The following is a 26610-nucleotide window of genomic DNA, read 5'->3' on the forward strand; positions in this document are numbered from 1 at the left end:
AAATATTGCAAAGTTCAGAAAGAAAAATAATAATTTTTAAGCACCACCTGATAAAGCAATAAATGTGTAATCACTTCCTGTGATAATAATCATGCTGCACATCAGAAATATTTTAGTTCTCATCTTTTTTAATGTATTTATTGAACTTAGTGAACTGTGGAGATAAAAGCTCCTAAAAGTTCCTAAAAGCTCCTAAAAGGTCCTAAAAGCTGCGTATGTTTCCAGAACAGAGCGTCTGTGACTGGAATATAGAAACAAGGACTACATCAGCCTTTCAAAATAAGAGCTTTAGATGCTGTTTAATTCATGTTCATTCAACACATAGACCTGCTGGATGAAACAAACAAAGAGACGTCTCTGACAACTGGACGTGTGGAGAAAACTCATTTAACATCCAGTAATATGGAATCACTTCCTTTGATCACAAACATTTAATCATCATTTTAATGTGAAGAACACATTTTCCGATAAACCTGTTTAAATTTAGTTTTTTTTCTCAAATTTCCTTCTTCTGGGTAATGAAAGGAGGCAAAACTGTGCTGATTGTAAATGAGGAGTTATTTTTGGTAATAAAGCAAGTTTTGCTTGCAAATAGTTTGTGCTATTAATACTTTCAGCACAGAATTTAAAAAAATTACTTGCTCAGCTTGCTCCTGGAGGGACTGATTACAGTTTTGACTGATTTAAACAAGTCTAAACAAATGCCAAGGATATTTATACTGATTACTTTATAAAGTTTGAATGTCACTTAGATTTCAATACGTTGGAATTACATGATGAAAAAAGGCTTTCCCGCCGGAAGAACACTTTGGGCGATAATTCAAAATGTCATGAAGTTTGACTGAGAGGTGCATGTAGGGTTAATACGAGAGACTCCGCTGCTCCGGCACCTCTGTGACTTCAGAGCAGCTGAACCAGTTGTTTCTCAGCGGTTCTGATTGCTGTGACTGTCGGTGGGCGTTGCCGGGCCCTGCGGTGTCAGTCCGATAAGATGTCCTGGAAGGTTTGGTTCTGGCTGAAAGTGGATCACAGAGGCAGTGATTAATCCAACCTCTCTGTGGTCTTCTATCAGGCAAACGTTGTTAAACGGCTTCTTTTTTGTCCGTTGTGTGTTCATTGTTGTAATTTCCTACTTTGTGCTGCAGCCTGCAGACACAGTTAATACAGCTGCTGTGTTTTAGTCATTAAAAACATGAAACCTCCTGTTTATTATGGAACTACTTGACTTTAACCATCAACTTCAATGACGGCGATTCGTGGAAGCGGTGGGAAACAGCCGTTACTTGTGCTGTGATATCTTCATCACAGCTTCTACTGAGGGACGTTTTTGCTTGAAAATTCACAAGACTTTTGCTGTTTGAATCTGCGTTGATTACTTGCATTGTGATTTCCTGGAGGGACAGATTATCTGAGGTTATGTGACACTTCAGGAGCTACAGATGGTCTCAGCAGGACGTCTTCTGGAGAAAGCGTGTTTGATGTTTGCATCTCTTACAGGACTTCGTTAAAGGTCACTTTCCCATTCATTCTTGAAGCCTGAACAGCTCTGAACTAAGAAGCCAGCCTCTGTGTCATGGACTGACCATTCATGGCTGGGTCAGTCCAGAGTCGATCGCGCACTAAAATCATCACCCATTAACAAAAGCCCATTCATGGGTATAAATGAGCCTCATTAGAAGAGCTTTTTCACTCTCCATCGCTTCAACACAAACAGACAGGAAACTACGAACAGACGCAGACACACTCGACTTCCAGTGAAGCAGAAGGCTGTTGAAGGGATGTTCCTGTTACTCTGCCAGAGTTTTACTTGATTATCTGGCAGCTATGGGTGAAAATCATACTGCAACTTTCAGCTCTTGCAATTAGAAAACATCTTCATCTCAATACGCCAGTGAAAAGAGTCCAGGAACAGAAGAGCGCCTGTCGAGGGTTGGACTGAGTTCAGGGTCAGAGAAGAGCCGTTATATTTAGACCTGATGAGATCAAAGCCTCTCATCTCACTCTTTTAACCTCTATAATAAGAAAAGATTATCTTACAGGAGCCAGCCTTGTGTGCTGAATGAGATAAAGGACAACTTTTATGTGTTGATGGAAAGAAGAGAAAATCCATCAGCAGAAATGCAGCAACCTTTCAAAGGTTCTGGAAGGGAGTGAGAGCTGATTGTACATCTGAATTTCAACCCATTCAAAGGTCATATGGCTTCAAGTGATCACCTGAACCAGCTGTCTGTTGAAGTTACTACTTCCTTAAAGTTGTATAAGCTTCATCGTCATGGTAACAAACAGTCTCAAGCCAAACCATCCACCCAAATGGCCCCTCACATTATACGGATGTCATCTGAACTGCATCACTTCTCTGGGACACCTGATTGTGGTTATTTATACCACCGATACTTCACACCATAACTGTGCAGTCTCATTAAAAGTCACTTCCATAAAAAGTGTGATATAAGAACCGTCCGTCAAAGCAGCACAGAGAAATTTCTTAACATTTGGACGGTCACTGCCTACATTTCCTTCATCACAACAAACAGGTTCTCTGTGTAAGAGCCTCCCTGTATGGCCTCGTCTTGTCCACACCAACCATCATCCATCAGTGATGTCATCATCCATCAGTGATGTCATCGTTGGTTTGTGAACGTTATGAATCCTCCAGTTCAGATTCTGTCCGTCACCATCTTTGCTAGTTCGGAGCGGTTTGGAGCAGGAAGTGACCATATTTGGATGAGCTGGGGGAGGAGGCATTGATCAGAGATGAGGTTCGAATCCATGAGGTGTAAAAGTTGTTCTTGAGTTGTTTTTTGTTCCCAGACTGTTGGACCTTTTTTTTTTTTTTTTTTTTTTTTTTTTGCTAATAGTTTAATTTTCCTATAAACCACATGGTTGAAAGCATTCAGCAAGTTTAATTTCCTCCACTAAAGGATAAGCGTGTAACTGGCACGCCTTGATGTCGCCAAGTGTGGCTATCCCACGTTGTGCTGTAGTAGACGGGCGTGTCTATTTCACGCTTTGCTGTGATACCGGGTTGGAGGGGAATCACATTATTGAACAGTGTCGGGAGGAATGAAGTTCAGTCCATTGTTTCTCATTTATTTAGTATTCAAACAACGGTGAGAAGCTCCAGAGGACGAGGAGGGCAAAGCTCTGAATGTGTCTTCAAAATAAACGTGATATAAAATCAGTAATCCTCTGTTCAGCTGCGGTGCGTTCACGGTCTGTAAGATCAAGGTAACTTAAAGCAACGAAGAAGTCAGCACAGGATTTCCAGCCTGAATCATCGCCTGCCCTCATACGGCCGCTCTGATCCATATTTATCGGACCCGACCTTGAAGATGTTTCAGAAACCCTGCTTACGTACTAGTGGTGAGCCACCGACGCAGAACGAATCCGTCCTCCATGTCAACAAACCTCAGCTTTGATTTCTGACCTGCTGCAGAGGACTACTTTCTGTAAAGATAACCTGTCCCACACTGTAGCAGCTGCTTTCTTCTCCTCCTCCTCCTCCTCCGGTACCGTGCCGGCCCGGGGGATGGTGCCCTTCTCGTATTATTATTATTATCCCGACGCCGGCTCCTCTGAAGCGAGCCGGTGATCCAGCATGAACCGGCCACTGCAGCGTGTTATGAGTGTGTGAAGGCCGTCCTGACACTCTGCTTCCACTGGTGTGTAAACTCAATTAGAGGGGCTGCTGTACGGCCACGACTCAGTAACTTCACAGCAGGACAACCTGACTCTCTGTCTGTGTGTGTGTGTGTGTGTGTGTGTGTGTGTGTGTGTGTGTGTGTGTGTGTGTGTGTGTGTGTGTGTGTGTGTGTGTGTGTGTGTGTGGCCTAATATGGAAGTGGTCCACTTTCGGGATGACAAATCCTGCTCTGTCAGACAAACTCATGGAAAAAGCCCCTGGTGTTGTTCCCACTGAGCTTCATCAGAGCATCAGAACTGTTTGCTGCCCTGCAGAGAGCACAGTTGGATGTTATGTTGTCGGTGATCAGCTGTGTTTTGAGTCGGTTATCTTGGTGTTAAGTCTCTCGATGGTACTTGGGCTCCCTCACTGAACGGAGACTCTGTGTTTACGTCTTTTCACTCACTGTGAAAGTGAACAGGAAGATTTGCAGTGGAAAAAGCTCGGCTCATTTTGAATGACTGAGATAGAGCAGATTCCTAAACCCTTATTTAACTTGCTTAAAGGAGAAGTTCAATGTTTTTTTTGTCTGTCTTAAAACAACGTGTACATAAATACATTGAGAATATTTGCTAACTTATTGTTTCTGTGTCTGTTTCAGTGTTCAGATCACAGACTGTTTCTAAAAGAGTTCGTAGCTTCAGGTCTGTAAAATGGTTCTGATCCAGAAGTGTCTTCAGCTGCAATACCAGCGAGTGCCACTAGAGGTCGGCTCCAAAAAGCCTCCGGCTCCATAGACTCCCATTCAACTTCTCTCATCAAATCCAAAGTGAATAAAATGTGTCCATCAGTTATCTCGGTGTTGTTAGCTAAAGTCACTCCTTCTTATTAGTTTTCTGGAGGTCCATCTGAAAATAATCCCTCATTCATTAGAAAAGAAGATTCAAGAAGACCTGTTTTTGGGGGCGTGTCTATTTGATTGACAGGCCTGTGGTGCAGTCAGGTTACAGCTATCGGTGGGCGGGACGTAGTATCGTCAGGTTTCCGATCAGATCGGTCAGATCCACCTCTGGCTCCTCCCCCAGCTCGTCCAAATATGGTCACTTCCTGCTCCAAACCGCTCTGAACTAGCAAAGATGGTGACGGACAGAATCTGAACTGGAGGATTCATAACGTTCACAAACCAACGGGTGAGCCGGAAGCTACGAACACTTTTACACACAGTCTGTGGTCGTCACCTTGGAAACAGCAGGTGACATAAACACACGCTGAGCACCTGCAAACTGTCTGAATTTAGAAGTGATGATGAAATCAGAGAGTGTTGGGAGAAATAAAATACTATTAAATGATTGAGATATCAGTGTTATGAAATTAAAGAAAATGATTGAGTATGATTTGTTGATTTTGTGGTAGAGCTACGACCACTGACTGTTTTAATGCAGCGCTAAATTACTAATGATCCGATGACTTGTACGTTATTTCTCTGTGACAAACCCCAGACGGTTATCACCTCAGTCAATGTGACAGCTGTTTTTAACAACTCATTTCACTACTTTCACTAAATGGTCAAAAATCCGTGATTTCAGTTGTGAAGAGAAAATAAGAGCAAAGACTGCATTAAAATAACTGGAATACACCCTGGAACAACGGTTTACTGTTCCACGTGTGTTTTCATCTGACAACATTATCAACATAAAAGCATACATATACAGGAAACTATTTACTAAAGATAAACAACAAAAAGAAACACAATCTCGTCAAGAATTTTTTTTTTTCAATACAAAATAAATGCAAAAGAATTTTCAGCAAAATAAACAATAAAAATAAAGAACATAAACCAGACAATAAAAAGCAAAAATCCAAACTCGCACGAAACAAAACCGGAGACATGAGACAAGAGAAAGTAGAAATAAACATTAAAAACTATATTAAAGCAACATGCAAACACTTCTGAATAATTGTAAACTTTGCGTGACCTGCTCTGGTGAAGTTTCACGGAGCGATGTGAGTGTAAATGTGTGTGAAGTGTGTGTGTGTGTGATTTTTAATGTGTGTGTGATTTGTGTGTGATTTGTGATGTGTGTGTGTGTGTGTGTGTGTCTGTGTGACGCTCCTCAGGGAAACACACACCGCTGCCACTTCTGCTGTCTCGGCCTCTAAGTGGCTCTAAAAGCCTGCAGGAGACACCACTAATCTTAATGCTGGATCGTCTCACTCTCACACAATGCAAGAGGCCTGGACACACACACGTGTGTGTGTGTGTGTGTGTGTGTGTGTGTGTGTGTGTCTCTGGGGAGCCCTCTAAATGCCACATGGCAGTTATTTCCATCCAGTCTCAGTGTGAAGCTCCGTCCTGGTGATAATCAGTCTCTCCTGCTTTACACTCGTCATTCAAAAAACCCCGTCATGCATGCTCAGTGACTGCTGCGAAAAATCACAGTGAAATTATCATTAATATTCAAGTGGAGTGGAATCTATGAACAATCCCTTCTGTGAGTTCAGGAGGAGGACGGGTGTCCCTGTCACTCTGGAACTCTTCAGTCCAGGTTTAATCCAAGTATCAACTGGATCTGACCGATCTGATCGGACACCTGACGATACTACGTCCCGCCCACCAAAAGCTGTAACCTGACTGCACCACAGGCCTGTCAATCAAACAGACACGCCCCCAAAAACAGGTCTTCTTGAATCTTCTTTTCTAATGAATGAGGGATTATTTTCAGATGGACCTCCAGAAAACTAATAAGAAGGAGTGACTTTAGCTAACAACACCGAGATAACTGATGGACACATTTTATTCACTTTGGATTTGATGAGAGAAGTTGAATGGGAGTCTATGGAGCCGGAGGCTTTTTGGAGCCGACCTCTAGTGGCACTCGCTGGTATTGCAGCTGAAGACACTTCTGGATCAGAACCATTTTGTACTCAACACTTTTATAACCAGTCTGTGGTTTTTGTCTCTGGGAGTGACTCAGAGACTTTATTTAAGTGTGTAAACGTTGTCGATTCTTAGAGCCTGATTCTCATATTTTCATATTTATACCATCTACCATGATACTGATTCACTGATATTTCTTTTGTGTGTGTGTGTGTGTGTGTGTGTGTGTGTGTGTGTGTGTGTGTGTGTGTGTGTGTGTGTGTGTGTGTGTGTGTGTGTGTTCAGTGTTCAGACAGTCAGCCCCAGACGGCGGTGTTCCTGCCTGAGTTCCTCCTCTCCCCTCAGGGTAGCTTCATGGAGGACGCTACAGAGGATCAGTTTCTCACCTACAGATACGACGACCAGGTCAGTGATCGTCTCTACTGCTGCTGGACCGCCGATGAAACTGAAAGGAAGAATAAAATAGTCTGGAGGCTGTTCTCTCCTCGAAACATAAACACACGATTTAAATGGGAGGGAGCTTCTTCTGATCGTCTTAAAAACCCAAATGAAAAGTTATTTAATGACCGTTTTTATTCTTTATATTTGAATGTGCTGCTGTGAACATGTTGTTCAACATCTGTTTCAAACTCTTTGACTTGGAGGAGATTCATCCTGCTTCAGTTTGTCCCTTTGTGATGACATCACATCAGACATGTATTTAAGAAACAGAAACAGTATAGGTGTGTGTGTGTGTGTGTGTGTGTGTGTGTGTGTGTGTGTGTGTGTGTCTGTCTGTCTGCGGACATGCAGACACAACTACTACTTCAGTGTAGATCAGAAGCCACAGGTTGAACAACAGGTGGAGGACTGTAGCATCCTCCTCCTCCTCGTGACCTTGAACGCATGCTGGTTTGCTGGTTTGCTGGTTTGCTGTTTCCTGGTTTGTCTGTTGTCCTCAGTGAACAGCAGCCAGCTGCTTTGTTCAGGAGCCGAACTTTGAGCTCTTTATTCTTTGTGCACAGACGTCTGATAGGAGCTGATTGCTGACATGTCTACAGTCTGTTCGGATGTTAGCGGTGATCCTCCAGTTTCTGATGGCTGCAGCGTTTCAGGCCGGAGGATTACATGGAGTTGCTTTTTCATCAAACTGTCGTTGTGAGTTTGAGTGACATGGTAAAACTTGTGTGTCACATGGTCTTTATACCTCCGTAGATCCTCTGCTTTCTCTTTTAAAGAACATTTAAATACTGCTTAAATCCCTGCAGGTTATTTTCAGTGTGATTTCACTACTTTCACTTTGCAGCTCATATCTTGGTCGCTGTTGTTCAACCATTCAAGCTTCACCATGTTTTTTTAGGACAGTCGAGGCTATCCAGATCTTTCATCATGTAATTGCTAATACTCTGATTTTTTTATATTAGCCTTTATATCAATGAAAAAAAAAAAAAATCTTATGAGATTATGTTTTCACATGTACCTCACCATAAAGTATTCTGTGATAAGTGTTGATAACTCGGCTGTCGTGTCGGCACACAATCTGTTATTAGTATTATTTTTTCATACAAAGTGGGATGTAATGTGAGCTCTATGTTGGAGACCGTACAGATGTCAGCTGTGATTTCAAAACTGGATTTGCTCAAAACTCTTTGTCTTTCAGAGAAACGACGGGCGTCATCAGAAAGGCTCAGTTCTGCTGTTTATGTTGATGTTCAGGACATTATGAAGCGATCGGGGGCTTCGGGAATTATTCAGTTATCAGTCACATGATCCCGCGTCACATGACATTGACTTGGGTTTAAGTTTCACGCTTAAAGAAATGTGTGACTTTCACACTTAGACAGGACAAAGCGTGTCTATTTCACGCTTCGCCGTGATATCAGCTTGAACGAAGACGTGACTTCATCTCTGTGATGAAAACTCGCAGCGCTTTTCAACCCAGAAGATCGGGCAGGAAGTCGGACGCAATTTCTGTCCATTAGGTTGTAAACGTTCATTTTGAAAATCCACAGAAATACTTAATATTTGATCATTTTTACACATCAGGCTCATCCAGTTCGCCCACTTTGTGCCAGGTCTGGTGGTATTTGGGCACAAATAGTGATTTATTTATTTGCACAGATGATTATCTTCATCAGATGCAGAAAGGTGTAAATGAAATAGAAGTCGTTTAGTCATTGCTTTGGAACACGATGAGTATGTTGGTTTAGATTTTGCGATCAGAGCTGTTACTCGTGTATTTTAGTGAATGCACACTTTAAAAACACCATCTTACATTATTGATACACATCAGCACAGAGCGAGTATTTCATGACAAAAATACATTTTACAAGTTTGATCACAGAAGCTTTCATGGCTGCTGGCTCGGCTGGTGGAGGAGCTGGATTTAAGTCCTGCATTTTAACAGCTCTGTACGTAGGTGCTGGCACGAAACAGTTTGGGTCTCATACTGCATTCCTGCTGAGTTCTGTGTGCCGTCACGACGACAGAGAGGTAATTTCTGCTGTTTGAAAAAAAAAAAAAAAAAAATGCAAATTGTTCTGAGAGCTTTTCTCTACTTTTTATGGCACAGTGAGAATTAAGCCTCTGTATGGTGTGTCAGAGAGTCTGGACACACACACACACACACACACACACACACACACACACACACACACACACACACACACACACACACACACACACTCAATGCAGCCATTCTTCTCCAGTACTTCTGTAATTATGGAGATTTTTTTCCTTCTTTTTGATTTAATAAAGCTGCACGGTGCAGGAACGCGATCCGTCTGGCACCAGAGTCCAGTTAACGAGGAGATCTCTCCGGACACATCCACAGAAATCAGGTTCAGAACTTTAGATCACGCTGTGTTGTGAAAACCTTTCAGCCAACAAACATCATCAAATGTCTCCCGATGAGACAGGAAGCCCGTTTGGAGAGAATGAGCTGTGCGGGCCTCGGCAGGGCTCGGGGTTGTTGGTGCACCGCCGCGTGCCGCAGCACAAACGCTGAGGATGACATTATGTTGCTGCGAGGACATTTCTGAACGCAGTCCGGTGCACGAAGCACTCACATCCACCGGCCTTCAGCCTGCAGGGAGGAGTGAGATTCCTTCTATAAATGTCCCTCGTTTTTTTTTCTTTTCCTGCTTTTTACTTGCAGAAGAAATGGACTCTTTTGAAACATTTAACAGGGCTCTCTTATTCGCTTCATGTGTTTTCAGGTCCGAGTGTCATTGGAGGGTGAATGTTTAGCTGACAGGGAATCAGGCAAAAACAGGAGTTCTCTGGGTGCATTGATGAAGCTTTAGTGGCATGTTTGTGGTAGTTTTATTACATACAGTAATACATCTAACTGTGTCCTTCCTCTCATTCATAACACTCACTATCGGACACTCTTTCCTTTCATCAAGTGTAGATGAACATGGAGGAATGTACACTGGTTAGTCCAAGAAGATCTGGTTAAAGCACATCATTCAGTGTATTTTTACGTGTCTGCCTTATTTCAGTTGATCTGTTTTCTGCTGCTCGTCATGGAGGCAGCAGCTCCGTCCAGACATCCCTCTGCACATTTTCTCCTTCTGAATCACACTTGTTTTCACTTTTAATACATACTACATACTAACCTTACACAGTACGTACTGTTATATATAGTATGTATACTGTTATGTATGATGCACCTTGAACTTTGACCTCCTGGTCATATCCGTTGCAATCCGGTGTTGTTGGAACATGGTTTGTTCGCTGCTTTAATTTTTTGTTTTGTATACCATTGTGATTATTATGTGAACTTGGTGTCTTTATCAACCATCAGTGATGTCATCATTGGTTTGTGAACGTTATGAATCCTCCAGTTCAGATTCTGTCCGTCACCATCTTGTTAGTTCGGAGCGGTTTGCAGCAGGAAGTGACCATATTTGGACGAGCTGGGGGAGGAGCCAGCGGTGGATCTGACCGATCTGATTGGAAACCTGACGATACTACGTCCCGCCCACCGATAGCTGTAACCTGACTGCACCACAGGCCTGTCAATCAAACAGACATGCCCCCAAAAACAGGTATTTTTGAGTTTTATATCAAGTCTGTAGTTTTATATCCAGTCTGTGTTTTATATCCAGTCTGTAGTTTTATATCCAGTCTGTAGTTTTATATCCAGTCTGTGGTTTTATATCTAGTCTGTAGTTTTATATCCAGTCTGTAGTTTTATATCCAGTCTGTGTTTTATATCCAGTCTGTAGTTTTATATCCAGTCTGTGGTTTTATATCTAGTCTGTAGTTTTATATCCAGTCTGTAGTTTTATATTCAGTCTGTGTTTTATATCTAGTCTGTAGTTTTATATCCAGTCTGTAGTTTTATATCCAGTCTGTGTTTTATATCCAGTCTGTAGTTTTATATCCAGTCTGTGGTTTTATATCCAGTCTGTAGTTTTATATCTAGTCTGTAGTTTTATATCCAGTCTGTAGTTTTATATCCAGTCTGTGTTTTATATCCAGTCTGTGGTTTTATATCCAGTCTGTGGTTTTATATCCAGTCTGTAGTTTTATAGCCAGTCTGTAGTTTTATAGCCAGTCTGTTGTTTTATAGCCAGTCTGTTGTTTTATAGCCAGTCTGTAGTTTTATATCCAGTCTGTAGTTTTATATCCAGTCTGTGGTTTTATAGCCAGTCTGTGGTTTTATAGCCAGTCTGTAGTTTTATAGCCAGTCTGTAGTTTTATAGCCAGTCTGTTATTTTATAGCCAGTCTGTGGTTTTATATCCAGTCTGTGGTTTTATATCCAGTCTGTGGTTTTATATCCAGTCTGTGGTTTTATATCCAGTCTGTAGTCCACACCTTCAGATTTTAATAGTCTCTCTGTCGTCTTTCTGTCGTTGAATTTACCTGTTGTGTTTTAATGATTTAATGAGTTTTGTAGGAGACAGTAAGAATAATTCAATTTGAAGGAGGACACTTTTCCACAGTATTAGAAGGGAGGGTGGTTTGGTGGCATTGATCAGAGACGAGGTTCGAATCCATGAGGTGTAAAAGTTGTTCTTCAGTTGTTTTTTGTTCCCAGACTGCCACCATGCAGGCAGCAGGTGGAGGTCTGATCACTTTAAAAAGCCTGTTTTGTGTATTGTTTATTTTGTTTATTTCACACCACCAATGTTATTATCTAGTTTATGCAAAGATATATCAGTATATTAGAGACGGGGCTGATTTGTGTCAGTGTGGATAGTTTTGTAGGCCACAGTTCAAACAACACAATCAACTGGTCAGTGGAAAAACAACAATTGTTCCTGCAGGTGGGAAAGCAGGAAATAAAACGTGACGTGTGCAACTTCAGACTCTATCAGCTGCTTGTTGTAAGTTCCTGCTGTAAACAGCAGTAAAAGATGGAGGAGATTATCAGGATCACATGTTATCAGGATCACATGTTATCAGGATCACATGTTACCAGGATCACATGTTATCAGGATCACATTATCAGGATCACGTTATCAGGATCACGTTATCAGGATCACATATTACCAGGATCACATGTTACCAGGATCACGTTATCAGGATCACATGTTACCAGGATCACATGTTACCAGGATCACGTTATCAGGATCACATGTTACCAGGATCACATGTTACCAGGATCACATGTTACCAGGATCACGTTATCAGGATCACATGTTACCAGGATCACATGTTATCAGGATCACATGTTATCAGGACCACATGTTACCAGGATCACATGTTACCCAGGATCACATGTTATCAGGATCACATTATCAGGATCACATGTTATCAGGATCACATTATCAGGATCACATGTTATCAGGACCACATGTTATCAGGATCACATGTTACCAGGATCACATGTTATCAGGACCACATGTTACCAGGATCACGTTATCAGGACCACATGTTATCAGGATCACATGTTATCAGGACCACATGTTATCAGGATCACATGTTACCAGGATCACATGTTATCAGGACCACATGTTACCAGGATCACGTTATCAGGACCACATGTTATCAGGATCACGTTATCAGGATCACACGTTACCAGGATCACACGTTACCAGGATCACATGTTATCAGGATCACATGTTATCAGGATCACATGTTACCAGGATCACGTTATCAGGATCACGTTACCAGGATCACATGTTATCAGGATCACGTTATCAGGATCACATGTTACCAGGATCACACGTTACCAGGATCACATTATCAGGATCACATGTTATCAGGATCACATGTTACCAGGATCACGTTATCAGGATCACGTTACCAGGATCATGTTATCAGGATCACGTTATCAGGATCACATGTTACCAGGATCACGTTATCAGGATCACATGTTATCAGGATCACATGTTACCAGGATCACATGTTATCAGGATCACATGTTACCAGGATCACATGTTACCAGGATCACATGTTATCAGGATTACATGTTATCAGGATCACGTTACCAGGATCACATGTTATCAGGATCACATGTTATCAGGATCACATGTCACCAGGATCACGTTATCAGGATCACGTTATCAGGATCATGTTACCAGGACCACATGTTATCAGGATCACATGTTACCAGGATCACATGTTATCAGGACCACATGTTACCAGGATCACATGTTATCAGGACCACATGTTATCAGGATCACGTTATCAGGATCACATGTTACCAGGATCACATGTTATCAGGATCACATGTTATCAGGATCACGTTACCAGGATCACGCTATCAGGATCATGTTATCAGGATCATGTTACCAGGATCACATGTTATCAGGATCATGTTCTGTTGCTTCACTTCAAAGCCTCCCGTTTTTCTACAAGTTAGTTTTGAAAGAGGCTTTAAAGAGGCAGACATGATAATAACATGTAATCCTGATAATAACAGGTAATCCTGATAATAACATTTAATCCTGATAATAACATGTAATCCTGATAATAACATGTAATCCTGATAATAACATGTTATCCTGATAATAACATATAATCCTGATAATAACATGTTATCCTGATAATAACATGTGATCCTGATAATACCACGTAATCCTGGTAATAACATGTTATCCTGATAATAACATGTGATCCTGATAATAACATGTTATCCTGATGATAACATGTGATCCTGATGATAACATGTGATCCTGATAATACCACGTAATCCTAATAATAACACGTGATCCTGATAATACCACGTAATCCTGATAATAACACGTGATCTGATAATAACACATCCTGATAATAACATGTTATCCTGATAATAACATGTTATCCTGATAATAACATGTTATCCTGATAATTACATGTGATCCTGATGATAACACGTGATCCTGATAATACCACGTAATCCTGATAATAACACATGATCCTGATAATAACATGTAATCCTGATAATAACATGTGATCCTGATGATAACATGTTATCCTGATAATAACATGATCCTGATAATTACACGTAATCCTGATAATAACACGTGATCCTGATAATACCACGTAATCCTGATAATAACACGTGATCCTGATAATAACATGTTATCCTGATAATAACATGATCCTGATAATAACATGATCCTGATGATAACATGTGATCCTGATGATAACACGTGATCTTTGTATATCCTCTGGAAGCACAAGTTGGTTTCCTTTCTTCAGCCTGTCTACCTTGATCAGGTCTCAGGTGGTTGTACCCATAATTCTACCTCTTCCTGTCACCTCTGTCCGATGGTATGATGACCACGTCCTCATATCCAGAACTACTGCTAGCTGAACTGGACTATCACCTGAGCAAAGTCGATACCAGTCACCTCAATCCCTTTCTATTTGAATTACGGCCCCCTGGTGGTTCATGCTGTCTGTGACTGGCTCACATTATCTTCCAACAGTTTGAGTATTGTTAGCCTCATTAGCAGGTTGGGCTACGAAGTTTTGTTTGTAATTCCATTTATTTATTATCACAATTGATGACGATGTCCTTGTTCTCCTTTATGAAACCACAGTTTCTGAGTGAATGTGGATCATGATATCGTATTTCTAGAATGGCCTATGTTTGGTCATCATTAAGCTTCACTGCCATCTGGTGGATTTTAAGATGTGTACATCTTTAAAAGCCAGTTAAAAACATTTGTATTCTGACAGGCTATTGGTTAGTCTCTCTATACAGCTTATATTTGTTGTATTATCCTTTTACCGGCTCATCTCTCTGTGTCCTCGTCTGTTTGCTGTTATTTGGGTTTTAATTGAGATTTTACTGTTTTTGTGATTTTAACTGTTCAAAAAAAATCATGCTGTTTGTGGGCTGTTTTATTACAGTCAAGCAATTTATGATTTTATATCTATGAAAGGTGCTCCACAAATTAACTTAAAAACATACTGACTCACTAATCGGCCAAATGTCTGATCTCACAATGGTAATGAAAGCAACGAGTAATTAGTAGATCATCCCGGGGTTTGGAGACACTCTGCTACACCCTTCCATTAAGGTAGTTGTTCTGTACTCATACTGACAAACAAACAAACAAACAAATAAACAATCTTGCAGTGAAAAACATCACCTCCTCGACGGAGATAATAAAGATGTTGGAAGCTGAGCTGATTGAAGGAGCACACTCAGAGATGAGTCACCGAACACATCACGACCTTTGCTTTGTGTATCGGCGTCTCCTGAATTCCCCTAACATGAGACGTCTGCAGCTGTCTGCCTCATTTATATAACCAATCAAGATCCAGTCACAATTAAATTATTGTTATTATGATCCTAAAACTATAAAACTACATTTATAGGACAGAACAGCAAAGTAATAAAAGCTGCGGTGTTTTTTTTTCTGATCCATTCAACCGAACTGAACTCTGTTAAATATGTGAACAACAGGAAGTGATGTAACATGAAGAACGACAGTGAAACAGAACTCATTTAATGTTGGAAAACTGTGTGTGTGTGTGTGTGTGTGTGTGTGTGTGTGTGTGTGATGCCTGCCATTATAAATGTAGTGGGAGTGTCTCCCTATCGTCTGCCTTTAGCAAAGTAGCCTCAGATACTGATTCACATTAAACACTGTAAACATGTCCGAGTCCAAACCGGCTCACGTACTTCGTTTCTCTGGATTATATAAAAACAATGTGAGCAGGAGTTGAGAAAACTCTGACACGTGAGGCTCTTGGCGCTCTGATGTGGGTTCCTGACGGAGGTCTGAGCCACGAACAGAGAACATGATGCAGCTCCAAAGCTCTTCTCTGTCTCTGAATGTTTTATATTCTCTGCACTCGTCTCTGCTGGCTGCAGCTGCTTTAACACCGTCTCCTGTCTGGAGCAGCCGAGGTAAAAAGTGTCTTAACTTCTGTTTTATCGTGCAGCCTTGATGCATTAGTAGGAATACACAGGGATGAAAAAAAAAGCATCTGTTATGAGAATAACGTCCGGTCGTTCTGCTTTACCTGCGTCGGGCGGTGCGAGGCGCTCCGAGACGCTCCCAGACTAATAACTGTCATTTCTCCGAGGTCCAAACACACAAATAAATCTGCAGCTCTACACGCTGCTCGTCTCCGCTGCGTTTCAGGGGAGGCGTCTGCTTCCATCATGTCTGAGTGGAGCAGATTTTAAAAGGTGATTTGAAGAGGAGGATGAAGCCCAGAGAGGAAAGTGAGATGTGGGCCGAGTTCTGTTGGATCGTAATCCAACCATCAAAATGTTCACAGGGTGGTGCAGTGTTCCCGTTCTACATGAGAATAGCAATGTTGTCATCCTGCGTTAAGTTTGAGATGTACAACCTGAAGTTATGACCGAGTCCCTGCAGAGATGTCCTTCCTGTCATGTCCTCATGTTTATGAAAAGTGTCTCTTCAGAACAAACTGCTGACACAGCAGTGACACATCTGCACCTTTAAAGTTGTTGTCCACAGGAGTTGTTCCGTCAGACACGGAGGAGCCTCAGCAGTCATCTGGAGGCGCGTTTGTGTTCGATGATGACGTTCAATAATTCTCCTTCACCTTCTGCTGTGATCAAACTAACTCCTGAGAGAATAGCTACCGTCCCTCCTGGAGTGTTTTTGCAATCACATTTTTTTTTATTTTGCGGCGGATTTTCTAAAAAAATTGCGACGTGATTTGTGCAGTTTGAAGTGAGTTTTTTGCAGGAAATTGCAGGAAAAAATTGCAAGTTGTTGCAAGTGAATTGTTTGGTCTTTGAAATGACAAAAAAGGTTCAAAAATGTTGACCAGTGTTTTCCAAAGCCAGCGAAACTTAAATGTGTCACTTTGGCTGTAGCTCAAATCTCACTTCTGTCATATCCAGATTGATTTTTGAAAGTCTGAACAGCAGGAAACTGCATAAAATGTGATTTTTACAATCCGGACCACAGAAGAAGAACGGAAGTTTGAAATGATTCAAGTCAGATTTCTGCAAATGCGTCTCGGTCGGGATGCTCTGCTGGGCAGAACCGATGCAACAACAACAACAACAGTCCACGGAAAGAAGCTGAAATAAACTCTCTACTGCAGCTTCCATGTTAGGAAGCCGTGTCATGCAGATAGGTTGGTGATGTCTGGACACACCAAATCTGATCCGTTTAGTGGCAAATAACAGAGCGGACAGTCTGTCCCAAAGATGTAATCTATGACACCACAGTCTGAACGCAGACTTAGTTAGAACTTCAGAACAAAGATTTCTATGGACTCGTGTTTTTAAGATTTTAGCACCGTGTCGTGTTAAAACCGAACCGGTCATCTTCAAACAGAAAACCCTTAGCTCCGCCCCGAACCTCCGTCCTGACCCTTAGCTCCGCCCCAACCCTTAGCTCCGCCCCAACCCTTAGCTCTGCTGGCTGTGTGGAGGTCAGTGTGGATTTCAGGGCCATTACTGATGATCTTTATACCGTTTCCTAATCCTAGAGGAGAGTCGCTCTAATGGCTGAAATTAGTAACATGACACGTACATAAGCACACACGCATCAGGCCTGTGTTCTTCCCGAGTGTGTTCTTCCCGAGTGTGTTCTTCCCGAGTGTGTTCTTCCGAGTGTGTTCTCCCCGAGTGTGTTCTTCCGAGTGTGTTCTTCCCGAGTGTGTTCTTCCGAGTCTGTTCTTCCCGAGTGTGTTCTTCCCGAGTGTGTTCTTCCCGAGTGTGTTCTTCCCGAGTGTGTTCTTCCGAGTGTGTTCTTCCCGAGTGTGTTCTTCCCGAGTGTGTTCTTCCGAGTGTGTTCTCCCCGAGTGTGTTCTTCCGAGTGTGTTCTTCCCGAGTGTGTTCTTCCGAGTGTGTTCTTCCCGAGTGTGTTCTTCCCGAGTGTGTTCTTCCGAGTGTGTTCTTCCGAGTGTGTTCTTCCCGAGTGTGTTCTTCCCGAGTGTGTTCTTCCCGAGTGTGTTCTTCCGAGTGTGTTCTTCCCGAGTGTGTTCTTCCCGAGTGTGTTCTTCCGAGTGTGTTCTTCCCGAGTGTGTTCTTCCCGAGTGTGTTCTTCCGAGTGTGTTCTTCCCGAGTGTGTTCTTCCCGAGTGTGTTCTTCCGAGCGTGTTCTTCCCGAGTGTGTTCTTCCGAGCGTGTTCTTCCCGAGTGTGTTCTTCCGAGTGTGTTCTTCCCGAGTGTGTTCTTCCCGAGTGTGTTCTTCCGAGTGTGTTCTTCCCGAGTGTGTTCTTCCCGAGTGTGTTCTTCCCGAGTGTGTGAGTCCCAGACGAGGACAGTGTTCACAAAGCAGGTAGTGTGTGAGAACTCCTGCGAAAAAGAAAAATAAACTACATCATTGAGTTGTTTGTTAAAGATTTAATTCTTCAAGATGAGTGGTGCAAAGGTGTTTTTACATTTTACATTATTAGCGGAGTGAATACTGTTGGCTGAATGAGTAGTTTTGCTTGCTGTTTGTGTGTTGTTGTAAATCAGGTGTACGAATCACTGCAGCTTCATTCATAAGAGATTCTAACAGAGAAGTGAGTTTCCTCACGTCAAGCAGCCATTTGGTAAACTGTTTTAATGAACACATGACGGGATTAGAGGTTTATATGTTTGAAATATTTGGGGTTTATCATCTTGCCCTGCATCCTCCTGTTTCCGTAGTTTCCGTTGAGAGCGTCCCACAGCTTGTCGGTGTGTTTAGCCCCGCCCCCTTCAATGAAGACACCCTCCACGACTGCGAGTGTGACTCCACACCGAGTGACACTCGGTCACGTGGTCGGGGCCGATTTGGAATCGGGCTTACACCCGCTCACTTCCTCCTTTTGTCTGGTTATAGTTGCTGTGGCCACTAGAGGCCGCTGTCACGCTGAAACGTACCTGTGGGTCGTAATTCGCTGCTCGTTCCAGGAATCTTGTATTTACAGTTTGTGTCTGGGTCCATTGTTTGATCGATTTCCTGACAGAAAAGCAGAAGTTCAAAGTTGCCCAACAAGCATCAATGATCAGCTGCGACGTTTTCACGCTTCACTCTGTGGTCCTGTTGGAATTTAAACTGAAACACGGCAGAGCTGCAGCCTTACCTACCAGTGAGGGAACACACACACACATTACCTTACATTTCATGTTGGGCATGGTAAGTTGAAGGGCCTTACTTTGTTTAAATGTTCTCAGTCAACCACGAGGCCCTGCACATGAAGGGGTGGTACCGTTTGCAGAAGTGAGTGTTCATTATGTCACATCGTTTCACCGGGCCCATTCATCACACACTGTTATTGTAGTATTAAGATGGCGGATAATGACTGTATGTCGTAGCGGTGATGGAGGCTGCAGCCAGAAAGAGCTGAAGGAGGAGAAACAATGTAAACCTCATAATCTGAGATCTGTATGCAGATCAGTTCAAACACAGTCTCTCACACGTCAACCACAGACTGTTTATAAAAGTGTGCGTAGCTTCTGAAAAATGGTTCCGATCCAGAAGTGTCTTCAGCTGCAATACCAGCGAGTGCCACTAGAGGTCGGCTCCAAAAAGCCTCCGGCTCCATAGACTCCCATTCAACTTCTCTCATCAAATCCAAAGTGAATAAAATGTGTCCATCAGTTATCTCGGTGTTGTTAGCTAAAGTCACTCCTTCTTATTAGTTTTCTGGAGGTCCATCTGAAAATAATCCCTCATTCATTAGAAAAGAAGATTCAAGAAGACCTGTTTTTGGGGGCGTGTCTGTTTGATTGACAGGCCTGTGGTGCAGTCAGGTTACAGCTATCGGTGGGCGGGACGTAGTATCGTCAGGTTTCCAATCAGATCGGTCAGATCCACCGCTGGCTCCTCCCCCAGCTCGTCCAAATATGGTCACTTCCTGCTCCAAACCGCTCCGAACTAGCAAAGATGGTGACGGACAGAATCTGAACTGGAGGATTCATAACGTTCACAAACCAACGATGACATCACTGATGGTTGATGACATCACTGATGGTTGATGATATCACTGATGGTTGATGACATCACTGATGGTTCTGACGTGTCTGGATTCTGCGCCACGTGCTCAACTTCACCAGTTTTTAGATTTAGATTTTATTCTCAGGGACAGCTGTGGTTTAGATGGTAGAGCAGGTTTCCCCCTAATTGTGAGGTTGGTGGTTCAATCTCCTCCGACACTGATCCCAATCTGCACCTTGTACTGCACCCCTGTGACTGTGAATGTGAAGCTCTTTGTATCTGTGCTGTGTAAGTTCAGACCTTTTAATTTATTATAGCAGAAAGCATTTTGTATTTCCAGCATCTACCACAGATTTCCGATTTCCAACTTCCAATTTCTGATTTGCGATTTCACTTCCTGCTTCCTGCCTTTTCAGGGTGCGTGTGTTTTGGGTCATAAAGCTGGTTGTCCACTCATTGCATGGTAGCAGTTTGATCCCTGACATGTTGCATGATGTGTCAGCTGTTAACATTTCCAGGACCACGGGGGGATGCTGTTTGTCAGATATTCTATCCAGCTTATTTATCCCCATCTTTGAAAATCCGTCGCAGGTATTTTCCTCCTCTGATTGTTTGGTTCAGGCGAAAGAAATGCTGAGATATTTTTGGGAGAGATCAGGATTTGAGTTCAAACTGAGTCGTGGTTGATTCAGGTTCCCTCCACGGATCAATGAATTTTATTCTTTACTACCAACAACTCATAAAAAAAATCAATCACGGAGAGCCTCGTTTGAATTTGAAAGTTTTCAGTTGACTGGATCACATCTCTGTAATCATTCACTACAGACGGATTCTGTTGAATGTCAGTTCGACTCTCGGTTGTTTAAGGTGTTGTTTGAGGTGTTTGAGGTGTTGTTTGAGGTGTTGTTTGAGGTGTTGTTTAAGGTGTTGTTTAAGGTGTTGTTTGAGGTGTTGTTTAAGGTGTTGTTTAACGTGTTGTTTAAGGTGTTGTTTAAGGTGTTGTTTGAGGTGTTGTTTAAGGTGTTGTTTGAGGTGTTGTTTAAGGTGTTGTTTAAGGTGTTGTTTGACGTGTTGTTTAAGGTGTTGCTTAAGGTGTTGTTTGAGGTGTTGTTTAAGGTGTTGTTTGACGTGTTGTTTGACGTGTTGTTTAAGGTGTTGTTTGAGGTATTGTTTAAGGTGTTGTTTAAGGTGTTGTTTGAGGTGTTGTTTGAGGTGTTGTTTAAGGTGTTGTTTGACGTGTTGTTTGATGTGTTGTTTAAGGTGTTGTTTGACGTGTTGTTTAAGGTGTTGTTTGAGGTGTTGTTTAAGGTGTTGTTTGACGTGTTGTTTAAGGTGTTGTTTGAGGTGTTGTTTAAGGTGTTGTTTGACGTGTTGTTTGACGTGTTGTTTAAGGTGTTGTTTGATGTGTTGTTTAAGGTGTTGTTTGACGTGTTGTTTGACGTGTTGTTTAAGGTGTTGTTTGAGGTGTTGTTTGACGTGTTGTTTGACGTGTTGTTTAAGGTGTTGTTTGAAGTGTTGTTTAAGGTGTTGTTTGACGTGTTGTTTGACGTGTTGTTTAAGGTGTTGTTTGAGGTGTTGTTTAAGGTGTTGTTTGAGGTATTGTTTGAGGTGTTGTTTAAGGTGTTGTTTAAGGTGTTGTTTGAGGTATTGTTTGAGGTGTTGTTTGAGGTGTTGTTTAAGGTGTTGTTTGAGGTGTTGTTTGAGGTGTTGTTTAAGGTGTTGTTTGACGTGTTGTTTGACGTGTTGTTTGAGGTATTGTTTGAGGTATTGTTTAAGGTGTTGTTTGAGGTGTTGTTTGACGTGTTGTTTGACGTGTTGTTTAAGGTGTTGTTTGATGTGTTGTTTAAGGTGTTGTTTGACGTGTTGTTTGACGTGTTGTTTAAGGTGTTGTTTGACGTGTTGTTTGACGTGTTGTTTAAGGTGTTGTTTGAGGTGTTGTTTAAGGTGTTGTTTGAGGTATTGTTTAAGGTGTTGTTTGAGGTGTTGTTTGACGTGTTGTTTAAGGTGTTGTTTGACGTGTTGTTTAAGGTGTTGTTTGACGTGTTGTTTGAGGTGTTGTTTAAGGTGTTGTTTGAGGTGTTGTTTAAGGTGTTGTTTGAGGTATTGTTTAAGGTGTTGTTTAAGGTGTTGTTTGAGGTGTTGCTTAAGGTGTTGTTTGAGGTGTTGTTTAAGGTGTTGTTTAAGGTGTTGTTTAAGGTGTTGTTTAAGGTGTTGTTTGAGGTGTTGTTTAAGGTGTTGTTTAAGGTGTTGTTTGAGGTGTTGTTTGAGGTGTTGTTTGAGGTGTTGTTTAAGGTGTTGTTTAAGGTGTTGTTTGAGGTGTTGTTTGAGGTGTTGTTTAAGGTGTTGTTTGAGGTGTTGTTTGAGGTGTTGTTTGAGGTGTTGTTTAAGGTGTTGTTTGAGGTGTTGTTTGAGGTGTTGTTTAAGGTGTTGTTTGACATGTTTAAGGTGTTGTTTGATGTGTTGTTTGACATGTTTAAGGTGTTGTTTGAGGTGTTGTTTGAGGTGTTGTTTAACGTGTTGTTTGAGGTGTTGTTTGAGGTGTTGTTTAACGTGTTGTTTGAGGTGTTGTTTGAGGTGTTGTTTAACGTGTTGTTTGAGGTGTTGTTTGAGGTGTTGTTTGAGGTGTTGTTTAACGTGTTGTTTGACGTGTTGTTTAACATGTTGTTTAAGGTGTTGTTTGACATGTTTAAGGTGTTGTTTGAGGTGTTGTTTGAGGTGTTATTTAAGGTGTTGTTTGACGTGTTGTTTAACATGTTGTTTAAGGTGTTGTTTGACATGTTTAAGGTGTTGTTTGATGTGTTGTTTGAGGTGTTGTTTGAGGTGTTGTTTAACGTGTTGTTTGAGGTGTTGTTTGAGGTGTTGTTTAAGGTGTTGTTTGAGGTGTTGTTTGAGGTGTTGTTTAAGGTGTTGTTTGACATGTTTAAGGTGTTGTTTGATGTGTTGTTTGACATGTTTAAGGTGTTGTTTGATATGTTGTTTGAGGTGTTGTTTGAGGTGTTGTTTAACGTGTTGTTTGAGGTGTTGTTTGAGGTGTTGTTTAACATGTTGTTTGAGGTGTTGTTTGAGGTGTTGTTTGAGGTGTTGTTTAACGTGTTGTTTGACGTGTTGTTTAACATGTTGTTTAAGGTGTTGTTTGACATGTTTAAGGTGTTGTTTGAGGTGTTGTTTGAGGTGTTATTTAAGGTGTTGTTTGACGTGTTGTTTAACATGTTGTTTAAGGTGTTGTTTGACATGTTTAAGGTGTTGTTTGAGGTGTTGTTTGAGGTGTTGTTTGAGGTGTTGTTTAACGTGTGTCGCTGCTGCCAGGTGATGTTTTTTTCTTTACATCTGTCAGACATAATGATTTCTTTCATGATTGACAGTAATCTTGTCTCTGAAGTGAGTTTTACAGGACGTCTCATCCTGAGTAACTTCCCCACCGTCCTTCACCGCTACTGTTGTGTGTGTGTGTGTGTGTGTGTGTGTGTGTGTGTGTGTGTGTGAAGTCATCCCTCCTAAAGGACTCTAGCTGGATGTCTTTTTATCAGAATTGAAGCTCAGACGCTCCAGTTTCTCTCAGAGATTCACTCTGAATAAAAGACAACAGCAGCTTTCTTTAGAAAACACACAGCTCTGCTGAGATCCCTGGGAAGTGTTTTTTTTCAACCTGTGACATATTGCATGGATCCAGTTATGTCTCCTTCACTGCTTCATTCCCCGGACAAAAGGAACATAAATTGCCTGCCAGAGAGCTCAACAAAGAGAAGTGACTTGAGCAGAAATACGGCACACTGAGATGCCTCTCCTCATTTAAATCATGCCCTCCAAATACATTTAAAAAAAAGTCCATCTCAAACTGCTATTTGGTTTCTTTCTCGTCTTTTCTTGTCTTTCTTCTCTTCATGGCTCTTCTGTGAAAACAGTCTCAAATATTCAGTTTGAGGACTGAAAGCATTCTTCATGTATTGAATCAAAGTTTAAAGGATTTTCTTTCTACAAAATAAAACAGTGTGGACTCACTAGAGTTTTAACCACAGACTGGATATAAAAGAGTTTGTAGCTTCAGGTCTGTAAAATGGTTCTGATCCAGAAGTGTCTTCAGCTGTATCGGTGCGGTCGTTGATTTGTGAAAGAAGAACTACTCTGAGAATCGTCAAACTGCAAGTTGATTTATTCCAACCATCGGAGAGTCAAAAGTCATCCTGTACAGGGAAACCTCTCAGTTCGTGAGCAGCACACAGTTAAGCCTGCTGAACATCGATCCAGAGAAGAGTAGCCATCTTACTGTTATACAGAGTTTTATATGGAAATGTGCTGTTATCTGTTTGGTACACTGTTGGAAAGCGGCCGTGGTTTAGACTCGGCCCTCTCAGGCTAGTCGCAGCCTCTTGGCACACCGTCTCAGCATTCCTGTGAGACGGCGCTCTAGGTGGGAGGAAACCTGCCTCGTTTGTTGTGCACTTGTTTTTCTGGCCTTGGTGTCATGTAACTGAGCTGGAACATCATGTTCTAACTGTCCACCGCTGTATCTTTGTTATCATGTGCGTGTATGCGTCCCTCCCTGATGACTTCAGATCTTTGGGTATGGTGACCTGTTCCTCTTTATCAAGAACATGTACTCACCCGAACATTGCAGGCAGTAATACAGCTTGTGCACACAGTCCCTCATTCTGATCCTTTATGATGTATAAACCTCAAGTTGCACAGTAGTAAAAGGGTATAAGAAACAAGATATGTTATACAGTCTAACAGCTGCAATACCAGCGAGTGCCACTAGAGGTCGGCTCCAAAAAGCCTCCGGCTCCATAGACTCCCATTCAACTTCTCTCATCAAATCCAAAGTGAATAAAATGTGTCCTTCAGTTATCTCGGTGTTTCAATACTTTTTGGAGCCGACCTCTAGTGGCACTCGGTGGTACCCCCCCCCCCCCCCCCCACACACACAGACTTGATCAGTCAGTAACTTTTATTAGAGGGGGGGTGGAGGGGGTCAAATGGATTAGCAGGCTGTTTTGTAAACAAACAGAAGCCATGCATAGATTTTCCGCTGCATTACTTCCTCCTAGAAGACTTTAGTTCACCTGCTTTGTCTCAGCACCACTTCCTGTCCACACGTCTCCGTCCACACGTCTCCAACCCCACGTCAACACTTCAACACGTCAATACGTCTCTGTCCCCACGTCTCCGTCCACATGTCTCTGTCCACACGTCTCCAACCCCACGTCAACACTTCAACACGTCAATATGTCTCTGTCCTCATGTCTCCGTCCACACGTCTCCAACCCCACGTCAACACTTCAATGTCTCCGTCCACATGTCTCCAACCCCACGTCAACATTTCAACATGTCAATACGTCTCTGTCCCCACGTCTCCGTCCACATGTCTCTGTCCACACGTCTCCAACCCCACGTCAACACTTCAACACGTCAATATGTCTCCGTCCTCATGTCTCCGTCCACACGTCTCCAACCCCACGTCAACACTTCAATGTCTCCGTCCACACGTCTCCAACCCCACGTCAACACTTGAACACGTCAATACGTCTCCATCCACACATCTGTGTCAACACTTCAACGCTGTCTGTCCCCACGTCTCCGTCCACACATCTCCGACCCACACGTCTCCATCCCCACGTCAACACTTCAACACGTCAATACATCTCCGTCCCCACGTCTCCAACCCCACGTCAATGCGTCTCTGTCCCCACGTCTCCATCCACACGTCTCCGATCACACGTCTCCATCCACACGTCTCCAACCCCACGTCAACACTTCAACACTTCAACACGTCAATACGTCTCCGTCCCCACGTCTCCGTCCACACGTCTGCGACCACACGTCTCCGACCACATGTCTCCGTCCCCGTCCACACGTTTCCATCCACATGTCTCCGTCCCCACATCTCCAACCCCATGTCAACACGTCAATGTGTCTCCGTCCCCATGTCTCCGTCCACACGTCTCCATCCCCGTCCACACGTGTCCAACCACACGTCTCCATTCCTGTCCACATCTCTGTCCATATGTCTCCGTCCCCACGTTTCCATCCACATGTCTCCGTCCCCACGTCTCCGTCCACACGTCTCTGTCCCCACGTTTCCGTCCCCACATCTCCATCCCCACGTCTCCATCCAAACGTCTCCGTCCCCACGTCTCCATCCCCACGTCTCCATCCAAACGTCTCCGTCCCCACGTCTCCATCCCCACGTCTCCATCCAAACGTCTCCGTCCCCACATCTCCATCCCCACGTCTCTGTCCCCACGTCTCCATCCCCACGTCTCCGTCCAAACGTCTCCGTCCCCACGTCTCCGTCCCCACATCCTCACTCAGCAGGTCTCACCCAACACACCGTCAGAATCGGAAGTTTAAATAAGGAAGTAGAAGAAGAGGCCGGTGACGTTGAGATGTTCGTCCTGCGGTTTATCTCCTCTGCTGGATTCTCCGAAGCGCCTCTGAGTTGCTGATGTAGCTTTCATCATTTCATTTAGTCTCAGTCGGAGTTGGATGTCCGGAGCATTTAAGTGATTGAAGCGGTAAATTAGATTTTAGCAGGAGACATCCTCCAAAAAGATGGAGGACTTATGAGGGACAAATTAAAACCAGAGCATGAGTTCATGAGGTTTTCTCCACCTGAATATCACTCACAGCTTCGGTTTCTGTGATTGTAGTCTGGAAACACGGCTCACATGAACGTTCGCTCGGACCAATCAGAGACCAGCGTCGGTGGTTCGGTACGATGGCGTTGAAGTCTTGTGTTGTTTTCTAAATGTATTTTCAGTCTTGGTGCATACTGATTGGTTGAAGCTGCTCCAATGGTTTCTAAATAATCCCGAGGTACTCCAGCAGGACGCAGACCAGAT

The 26610-nt window shown here is 42.7% G+C and overlaps 1 protein-coding gene across 3 annotated transcripts in view; it reads left to right on the forward strand.

The window, feature by feature from the left end:
* The window catches only part of adamtsl3 (ADAMTS-like 3), a 190935-nt gene that overhangs the window by 14071 nt on the left and 150254 nt on the right, over positions 1 to 26610 (forward strand). For all 3 annotated transcript variants that reach the window (XM_069172923.1, XM_069172924.1, XM_069172925.1), the window contains exon 3: positions 6786 to 6905. In XM_069172923.1, coding sequence (XP_069029024.1) covers positions 6786 to 6905 — 120 coding nt within the window. The remainder of the gene's footprint in view (positions 1 to 6785; positions 6906 to 26610) is intronic.

Source organism: Embiotoca jacksoni, unplaced genomic scaffold (genome assembly GCF_022577435.1).
Source record: "Embiotoca jacksoni isolate LCO1_2020_lvr unplaced genomic scaffold, fEmbJac1.0.p SCAF_56, whole genome shotgun sequence".
In the NCBI taxonomy this organism is placed as follows: Eukaryota; Metazoa; Chordata; class Actinopteri; family Embiotocidae; genus Embiotoca; species Embiotoca jacksoni.